Source organism: Carassius carassius, chromosome 5 (assembly GCF_963082965.1).
Source record: "Carassius carassius chromosome 5, fCarCar2.1, whole genome shotgun sequence".
NCBI lineage: Eukaryota > Metazoa > Chordata > Actinopteri > Cypriniformes > Cyprinidae > Carassius > Carassius carassius.
Window position 1 is genome coordinate 4,574,067 of NC_081759.1, and position 10,892 is coordinate 4,584,958.

General features: G+C 37.2%; 1 protein-coding gene across 1 annotated transcript; it reads right to left on the bottom strand.

Moving 5' to 3' along the window:
- Positions 1–323: 323 nt before the first annotated feature.
- On the bottom strand, positions 324–1,469 carry ier3 (immediate early response 3). Its single transcript, XM_059549050.1, has one exon. It carries the CDS (start codon positions 1,393–1,395, stop codon positions 778–780), a length of 618 nt encoding a protein of 205 aa, XP_059405033.1. The 5' UTR covers positions 1,396–1,469; the 3' UTR covers positions 324–777.
- Between the last annotated feature and the right edge of the window lie 9,423 nt (positions 1,470–10,892).

Consider the following 10,892-nt stretch of genomic DNA (forward strand, 5'->3'; position numbering starts at 1 on the left):
TACCTCACACATTTTCACCCTTCTAATGCTCATAATAATTATTACTAGTGTTAATATTATGATGATTTTCTCTTAAACTCTAACAAAAAAACTAGTAATTAGCAAGGCATTTCTGTTCCAATATTTCAATCAAATCCACAAACAATTTTTTTAAAGAGCCATATCAGCATGCATGCACAACACATGAAACAATAAATTATGTTTTTTTTCTTTTGAGTATTGAACTTTTAGATGTGATACTGAGAAATCACAGTATTATGAACCAAGTTTGTGAGACCAGAGCTCATTCTAATAATATTACAAGAAGACAATGAAAAAGTATATAAGAATTGTAAATGCAAATATCAGTTTATTTTCACAAGACAATAGGAAATAAATAAGCAAATAACAATAAATAAATAACATTAAATAAATAGCTACAACAAATATTTCTTCATGTTACACATAAAAAATCTTCAATGTGAGATTCAAGTATTTCTGCGTGCAGAAGCGTTCAGCAACACAAATGGTCATTGCGACACCCTCATGAGTTCAGACGTACAACAGGTCTACTTGTGAGACTACACTTCAAGTGAAACATTTTTAAGTAGTTTTAAGTTCAAGTTTCATTCCACTATAATATTCAAGTCCATTGGATGTCTCCTCGGCTTGTGTTTTCCATCACTTCATCTTCCGCTCATCAAGTTCTCCAGGCACGTCTTGGGTGCCACAGGAGCCTGTTTTTCTTCTCCAAGAAGGTTCAGTGAACTTGATTAGTCCACAACCTTGATTCTGAGTTCATTCAGTTCTCAGCGCCAAGTCATGGTACACTGGGTAGAGAAGGGCCACCACGTATCCATTCCTCCTGCTCTGCTGGTAGAGAGTGTTGATGTCCTCCTCCCAGCTTGAGCTCGGGCATGTAGTGTTCAGAAGCCAGGAACTCTCTTTCTGCTCCTCACTGCTATACATCATGCTGTAGTCTTCAGGACAGCTGCCCATCATTTGTCTGGCTTGCTCTTCAGCAGACTGGAAGGGGAGAACATTGTAGGAAGTAGCATCGGTGAAGGTCGGTGCTTCACTCTGCGTGGTCTCGACGGATCCCTCCTCGGTGTAGATCTGCATGAAGACCACCAGGCACAGGACGAGCAGCCAGCGCTTGGCGGGGCTCTTCTCGGCCGGGGGGAGATATTTGCGCACTTTGGAGGGGTACATGACGCGCGTGTTCCTCTTGCGCGGGCGCACCGCGGCTGCACGGGGAGGGAACGCCGGCTGCTGCGGCTCCGGGATCCGCTCAAAGGTGAAGATCTCCGGCTGGGTGTTGCGCGTCATCACCGGTCTCAAATTAAACTGCGTCTGCGGTTGGAAGATAGTGTTTGTCGGTAGCGAGAGGACCAGGCTGTCTGATCTGCTGTACATTGTCGGTTCAGGTCAGTTTCAGTATGCGTCAGTTGCTCTGTGTCTCCTGCTTCTCAAAAGTGACTTCTCTAACTTGAGCGTGAGGTTTATATGTTTTGCTTTAAAAGAGACGCCCATAAGAGAAGCCACACCTTCGGGCGGCACGGAGACGGAAAAATACATGGTTTTTGCCAGAAATTCCAACAGTTTAAGTGAATATACGAGCTCATCGAATGTCATAGCCAAGTGTGCTTGATTTCAGATAGCTCAAATGAAATAAAAAAGGTTATATAAAAGCAAAAAGATACATTTGTCAAATTATATTTTCAGTTTAAAACCAAAAATCATATAGGATTACACTGAGGTAGATTTTAATTTATATAGGCTTATAAAAAGCGGCGCAAGTTGCTTATTCGACAAGTATAGATCGCTCTCTAAACATCTAATCGATCTTTAGTCATCGAAATATTTAAAAATCCTGTTGAAAACCATATGAATAGGCCTATAGGTTATAATGTCATCCCTCATTGATTTTGGAGGAAAACGGTTTTGCGAAAATTAAACATAGCCTATTTCAAAAAATAAATAAATAAAATAAAATAAAAACTTGGGACACGACCTTTTCAAATAACTTCCGTTTCTTTCTTTCTTACTTTCTTTCTTTACACATACACATTTCTGTCTTTTAGGCCACATTAAGTAAATAAATCAAAATGAGTTTTATTTTGAAAACGTTCATCAGGTGTTTTCAATACAAAAGGTGTATTCAATCATTTTTATGCTGCATTTCTAATGTAAATTAATAGAGCATCACATCATTGACCTAAATGCACACAGTTTAATATGAACAGTTTACTTTATATGACAAATTTAGATGTTACAATATTCATATTTCAGTTGTTTGTTCTAATTTTGGATTAGTCTAGGCCTATTTAATTCCACATAAATTAAATAAAATTGTATTTAATTGATAAATTGATTTATAAGTGTATTAACAGTAGTGAATAATGATTTACTTTAATTTGTAACTTGTTTGTATTAATTTGTCAAATTTACTAGCAATTTTTGAGTGAAAATTGTTTCAAAGTAAATCCTACATCATTTATTTTCAGTGACTCAAACTCTACTCACTGTGCCTGGATAAGCAGTTTAGTATTTGATGTGTTCTGAGGAATTTTCAACACACAGCTTGAAGGCATAGTTTTCACAGTAACATTCTTGATGTGATTATGGGGCAGTAAATTAAACTGAACATAAAACTACTAGTTTGGCAACCTAATTTATGTTTTTATTTTTTATTTTATTTTTTCACTGTTCTCTTGTTTCCCACATAGCTACTGATTACAGCCGTAACAAGCAACAGTATGAGATTTCCCAAGCCTTATCTTAGATTGGAGAGAGAAAAAATGTTTTCGGTCAAGCACCCACAGTGTAGTTTAGTCTAGAACTTCCTCAGGAAAACTTCAAAGAAGAAATGCCTGAAATGTGAGTTATTGATTGTGATGATTGAGGTGGAAAAAAAACAGAATTGCGGGGGGTGTAATCTCAGAATTGAGAGAAAAAAAAAGTTAAAATTGGCTGGATGTAAACTCAGAATTTTAGATAAATGTTCACGATTCTGAAAAAAGTCAGAACACACAGAATCTCACATCTCACATTTTTCCCACAATTGTAGTTAGTTCAGACATACAGTTTTTTTCTGAACTTGCAGCAGACGGCTAGTTGGTTAGCAAGTGGTTCACTTGAGATGCACTGCACCATGACATGCTGTAAACTTTTATGAGGATTCCTTATGCTAGTGTTTTTGGCCTCATATAGACTGGTTCCCCTGTGTACCTTTCATTAGCTTCATGATATGAATGAACTTATTCTGTCCAATCAGAGGGCAGCACCTTCATGTCTCACCCTCTGTGTTCTGTGGGGAATGTCTGCTCCAGGTGAAACATCAGGCCTGGCATGTTTACTTTAGGAAGGGCCTTGCAGGCTTTGCGTCACCTTACAACAATTAACCCTCAAAGTATGAGAGCGAATATGCTTATGGGTGTGAGCGTCGAGCTGTATGACTTATGGTTTCAGTGGTGAGAAGCATTGTAGCTCGGCATGCGGTGAATTTAACATTGTGCTCTTTCAAGTAGCCTAGCCTATCTGAGCTTAATCATGCATAAAACAATTGTGCTATCACTAAACTATGGAAGTACGATTTTCCTCCACGAAAAAAAAAAACCTCCTTTATCTTGTAATTCTGGCATTTTTCCTCACAATTCTACATTTCGGTGTCAGAATTCGGACTTTGCTTTACGCAATTCTGAAAACAAAAGAACTGCGAGATATACAGGTGCATCTCAATAAATTCGAATGTCGTGGGAAAGTTCATTTATTTCAGTAATTCAACTCAAATTGTGTATTAAATAAATTCAATGCACACAGACTGAAGTAGTTTAAGTCTTTGGTTCTTTTTGTTGTGATGATTTTGGCTCACGTTTAACAAAACCCCACCTATTCACTATCTCAACAAATTAGAATACTTCATAAGAACAATACAAAAAAAACATATTTATACATTGTTGGAATGTTTTTTTTCACCGTAAAATTTTTCAGTTGGAGGTTAATCTAATGTTTTTCTTCTTAAAATGTAACGTAAGGTTTGCAAAATTCTAATATGGAATGTTTCCTTTAATGTTCCCATAACTAAAAACATTGTAAAAACTGGACGTTTTGAATGGTCAGAGAACATTCCGAAATAACGATTACACAACCTAATACGAACCTTAGCAAAACATACTTAGAACATAGGCCGTTTTGGGTTATTTGGATTATTTGGGCTATCATAGTACCACAGAACTCAGGGAAATAAGTCATAATTGTGAGATATAAAATTTCAAGTAACAATTAGCTTCATTCATTCATTCATTCATTCATTCATTTATCATTGGGCTTCCACACTAAACTGCACCAGTCAGTGTGAACTAATGCAGACTCAACTGGAGCTCTGAGTTTAATCTGGTGTGACTGTAGAGTGTAGATTCTCAGTAACAGAAGGGAACAGTTCTCATGAGCATGTTTGACTGAGCTTGTGTTTTTGCGAAGGCAACAGATGCAACTTGACAGGCAGAACAGTGAGCATCTGAGTTCTTGGTTTGTTAGCGAGATGTGGGTCATTGTTCGCTTTTATTCCTCGTTACACTGAGTCCTTCATGTCAAGTGCCTACGTGCTGATTATCTCGACAGTTGAACGTCATTTATCAGCAGTGCAGCTCATTAAAGACAGGGGGCGGACTGCTTCACCTTCACATACAGTAGCTACTTGTTTTAACAGTGTGCCTTAATTACTTCTTCATTCAGTTTCATTCAAACTCATTTTAGTGCGTTGCATATAGTTTGATTAGGGTTGAATCTGGAACTGGATCTCACAAAAACATGTTCCTTTTCACGCCAAAATAATGATAAAAAATTAAAAAACTAAATAAAACATAAAGAAATATTATTATAAAAAAATCACAATCATGATTATAAATCATTATTATAAATTATAAAAAGAAAATTAAGCTTATTCTAATATATTAATATCAGTAAATACTATTCAGTTTTTCATGCATGATAATGTTAAAATAAATGTGAAAAAAGTCTTAATGGTCCAAAAGAGAAGCTTTCATTTGCTTAAATTTGCAAAATATAAATACATTGTGATATAAATATAAATTTGCAAAATAATTTTTTTTTAAATGTGCAAAATATAATTTCTGTCTTTCTTTTTATTTATTTATTTATTTATTTATATTTTTTATTTTTTAAGATGACAGACATCACAACAGGTTTCATGATATTCCATATAAAATATAATTTTAGCATATCAGTGCTAAAGAGCATGAAGATGACAAGGAGCACACAATGTTTCTGGAGTCTTAAAATAGATCAATTCATTATTGACGTGTGTCTGTTTATAGGTTGGAATGCTTCCTCATTGTTTCGGAAGACAATGTCTCAATTCAGTTGTCAAAGAAGGCGTGAGAACTCTGTGTGTCTAACACACGTGGCGTCATATGGATTAAGGCATCTCATATGTCTAAAACATCTAAATATTTGACCCCCAATTAACCATCAGCAAGTCTGCAATTTTAGACGAGTGTGGATCAAGCACTTACGCATTTGGTGTTTTGTTTGAGAATTAAACCTGTGACGTTTGCAATGGAGTACTCTGACAACTAAGTTACAGGGTCACTTTCAACTCAGTTGACAAGTCAACAGGCTTTAAGTCACACCGACTTCTTGAGAAGTGCATTGCTTAACTTCAGAGGTCACGATTGGTCTCTTTTGAAATCTTCATATGTTTTAAATTCAAATCAAATTCTGTGTAAGGAAATGAATGATACCTTCGGGAACCAGACTGATGCATTCTGTAGCAATCATTGTAATTTGGTATGGACCAAATGACTAACGATCGCAAATAAATCACTGCAATGAGAGTTTATTAAATGATAAATCATGAAATCAATGCAAACGAAGCAGGTGTACAACACAAGCAGATGTAATGCATCACACCTGCTCTGTATGAAAGATGAGAAAACGTCATGAGAAAGCATGAAGTCATTGCTGTTCAAGACTTCATTTTCTTAGCTGTAATGTATGCTAAAACACACACATACACAACTGTAAAGAGCCAAAGGGGTTTTCTGTCAGCCTCAGCAGGTGTTACACATTGTCATTCATTTTAGACAGGTGTTTGTCTCATGGTGTTTTCACAATGAAGTAATGATGACTGGTGGGTTTCAGGCAGTGTAATGACACAGTGACAGTCATCATTAGCAGAGAATCATATTAGCTCAGACATTGGAATGGCAGATAGATTTAATGGGAAACTTGTCATTAAAATACAAGTATATCTTTCATCACAGATGCCGATGGAGGTCAGATAATGTGTGTTTAGAGAAGATAGAAAGACAACTCTTGTGTGTGTGTGTGTACGTGTTGGAGTTTCATTTCTGATGAGATTGTTTGATTGAGATGAGATATTTATGTGGCACAATTGTGTGAAACTAGCTGCTAGTCAAAGTGCAGTCAGCCATCAACGTCACATTCACGTGCTAGCAGGTAGATCATATCGCACTACATTGATATCAGTGCTAAGGCTGTGTGTTTGGTGTTAAAAAAATGAAAGATGTGCACCTTCATTTCAGTGAGTTGATTTGTATAGATGTGTCTGTAAACAACAAAATTGTTTGTATAAACATGTCTGAACAGTGTGTTGTTCTTTTATTAGATGTGAAGACTTATTTGTACGTCTTTTCCTTTTTCAGAATTCTCTGCAGTTATAATAGCTCTAACACAAATTCATTAATTACATTAGATTATCTTTATTCCCAGACAGCAAGCTGTTTCGGCCCAGATCCGGCCCACATCTGGCCCGCATGATGATTGATTCCCCTCAAAATTGATAGATAGATAGATAAGATAGATGCACTTTATATACTGTATATTAATCTATTATAATTGACACAAAAAGTTTATTAACTTAGAAGTTTTGATTTGTTTATATACATTTTTGATTTTCTTGTGGATCTCTTGGGTTATTTTACTTTTAATAAATGCACATCTAGTTAGCATTTCTTTTTTATTTGTCATTTGAATATTAATGCATTCTGCTCAAGGAAGAAATAAAACAACAACAACAACAAAAACATTGCATGATGTTACATGCAACTACTGTACATACCAAAAACAAAACATATTAAAACTGAATTGAAAGCCATCATACTGTTTTAATCTTATTCTGTTATATAGTTTTCTTCTCCAACCTTTTCTGCAGTTTATTTACAACAGAATTGAATTTATTTTTCTTTACTGCTTAAATTTACATAAACATTAGATAAACTTTATTGTGTGTGTGTATAGATGTGTGTATGTGTGTATATATTTATTTATTATTTTGTTTTCATGGTTTCTTTTGCTGCCTTTCAAGTAATTTGCAGATTAATTGAGCACTCACAAAGAAAACGTTCACAAAAAAAGATTACATATTTATTTGATTAAAGATGCATATCATTGCTGGTATGTGGTCTTTGTAACAATTACACAGTGATTTTTAAGCAGACAAAGAAGGACTCAACACATCCAGATGGAGCACAGACATTTAACATAATCACACAATCTTATTTTTTTTTTTACCCATTATGAATATCCCCTGGAAATACATTCAATCGGACACATAGTATTATACATATTTTACAGTCAAAACACACACACACACACACACACACACACACACACACACACACACACACACACACACACACACACAATTGTTTTTCACTCTGTGATTCACCACTTTCCCCCACACTATGTGACATGCGTGCATATCAGGTTACAGTCAGAGCCTCAGCCCAGTGTGGCGCTTCAATAAACGCAGGAAATCCAGTCCATTCAGTCACGCTGCTTGTTTCTGCAGAAGGGCCCCTTCTTTTTTCCCCCATGTGTGTGTGGGCATCTGCACACATACTTGTGGCCAAGCACGGCTGGAAACGCTCACTCAGTGAATAGACTAACCCATGCAGCCCACTGTCCTGTACAGATCAGCATGCGTGTTTGCATTCACACACTGCTGTTATACATTTGGCACTGGTCTCAGAAACAGCTCCTCATTTCCCAGTACAAGTTGCATGACTGTTCGATTCCCCAGCATTGAGCCAAGTCTGCTTCTGAAGGCGGCTGGCTGAAGGGAATCTCCTCAAGCGTCGAGCCTTGATCATCCTGGGCCTGCGGTCGGTCTGGGACACCCTGAGTGTCGCAGAGCCCTTCTTCCATGTAGATTTGGAGAAAAAGCAGAGCAGAAAGCAAAAGCAGCCAGCGTCTGGCAGGATCTGACTCCTTTTTTGGCATGATCTTCCTCAGGCCAGGAGGGTAAAGGACCCGTCGAGCACGAGGTCTGTGGGGTCTGGAGGGTTTTGAGGGGATGGAAGGCGACGATAGTGGTGGCTTTTCTCCATCTCTAAACCTTTCCAGACAAGAATGAGGATGTTTTGTGCATGCAGAGCACATCTTTTCTGGTGTTCTGTTCTTGTTTTTCTTGAAAATCTTCTGACTCTTTGTCCTAATTTTCTCAGCTTACTCTCAATTCTTGCCGTCTATTCTTTCTTCTCTGCTTATTTCATTTCTCCTTTTTATAGATGCACTCAGCATGGGTGTAACCTGCACACCTGAGGCTTCTAGGCCCGCCTTGTGTGCGGTTGATTGGTTCCTTGGGTTATTTTTAGAGATGCACATGTCTGTTTACCTTTGCCACCTCCTCTCGCCCTCATGCTCTGCGACATGCCTTGCATACTTTAAGTTTTATTTGTTGCAACCGTTAACTGTTTAAGCATGTCGCTTCAGATGCTGATTAATATCACAATATACTGAAATATTTTTGTGGCTTTTCAAATTAGTGTGTTTTCAGGAACGCCTTGGTTTGGTACTCTGAGGGAACAAACATAATCTATACACACTGTCTCAACAATTCTCATGTTTTCAGTAAAAGTTAGAGGCTCTGCATCTGCTTTTTGCACAATCATGATGCAAGTTGAGCAATGTAGCAAACACAACATGTGTACCTTGCCCGAGCCTAAATGAACTGTGCTCTGGCCCACCTCTTCCAACTCAGGCCAGGGCCAGCTAAACAAACCGTGAGCAATCACGCTCACCGCAACCGAGCCCAACCGAACCGTGCCCTGGCCGAACCATGACCGAGCATGGCATGGAGTGCTCACACTAGTCAAACGAACCAGGCTTTGGGGGTATAACTGCCATACACATTGTTTTGTAATATTTGTTTAATCTTTTCATGAATATTGAGCGTTGTTAACTAGGTACTAAAGTTCAATTGCATTGCACATGGACTCTTTTTTACGGTGCAACAGGAAAAGAATATACATTTGGTGAAAAGTTATTCTCTGTGTGTGAATATAAGAGCTACTAGTATTTGAGCAAAGAAGTAAAGAAGATGTTTTACTTTTTTTGTTTTTTGAATCGGGTATTTTCAAGTGAACTCATTCCCTCTTGGTTATATGCAGCCAGCGAGGTATGTGTATTACGTTTGTATTTCCCGAGTGTATTTATATTTACTTCTTTAAGGTTCAATGCAGAAGCATAAATCAGCCTTGAGATTACCTAGTGTGAGTACACGCTTATTTTCCCACATCCCACACACATGAGTCTCTACCCTCTCGCCCCCGCACTCGCCCATCCAGTGTTGTCCCGCATGTCCTGGGATAGTGCAGGTCTCTACTCGGAAGGTGCCGGTTGAAATGCTATGGTTGATGCTCTGGACTCTGGGCATAACTAGTTTTTCCATAACAACCTATAAAACATTTTCTATAAAAATGTCAATGCCCTGGCAGAGGCAAATAGCTTTGGTTTTATATAAAATTTGATTACATTAATTGTATATATTGAGATTGACAAGAAATATTTTAACTGCTACTAAAATGCTGTAAAAAAAAGCACCTTATTTGTTTTAAGTGTTTGCAAACCAAATCTTATTGCACTTTTGTCCATATAGCAGTACTTTTAGTGCAAAAAACACTACTTTTTGAATTCATTATTGAATTTTGTGCATTAAGTGCATTTGTGTTTAAAAGAACAGCATTTATGTGAAATATAAATCTTTTGTAAAGATGTAATTTACTGTCACCTTCGATCAATTTAATTTATCCTTGCTTAATAATAATAATAATTTCCTCTAAAAAAATCTTACTGATCCCAAACTGTAGAGTATATTTCCAATAATTATTTTCAACAGTCTTTTACCTCACAGTATTTTAATCAGTCTGGAGACGTCAAAAAGAGAAACAGTATCCACATCTGCTGCTGGTGCTATTTTGAGTAGTTTGAAGACAGTTCTCAGAAAATGTTACTCAAAGTCTCCAGTGATAATATTACAGGCTTCTAAATGGTAGTGAGCAGCCTGAGGCACAACGAAAGCAGACAGAACATCCTGGGCGTTTCTGAGATCTCAGGGAACACCTGAAGAAGAATGTTTCATTTTTATTATTTTAGGCAGTGGCTTTCAAAGAACTCCTCATTGATGCTCATTTGTTCCTCTGTTGCCAAGGAAACTGACAATTCACTAACCTGGAGAATCTATGGTTACTAAAATTAAACACTGCTAGAAGAAAAGCTAGGCTCCTACACAAAAGCGTGCAAATGGCACTGATGACATGCACATAGAGTCAGAGATTACTTAGTCTTTGAACTTTAACCGTCCTTATAATCACCACCCACACAAACATCCAAAATCTGCAATTAGTGTTTCCCCGGATGTATTTTTTGGGAGAGTGATGGGGTCACGTTACCTTTTAGATGATGTCGTAGTTGTGAATGATTTCCACTTTGTGACTGGTTGTTTGTGGAGGCGTTTTTATATACTACCTGCTGCATCACTGACAAATGAAATGAACTTTCACATAGGTTATGTACAAACTCTTAAGTCCTTAAAACATTTAAGATCTCCTCACTGATGGACATAGCAAAGTACGGCCGAATAGTGT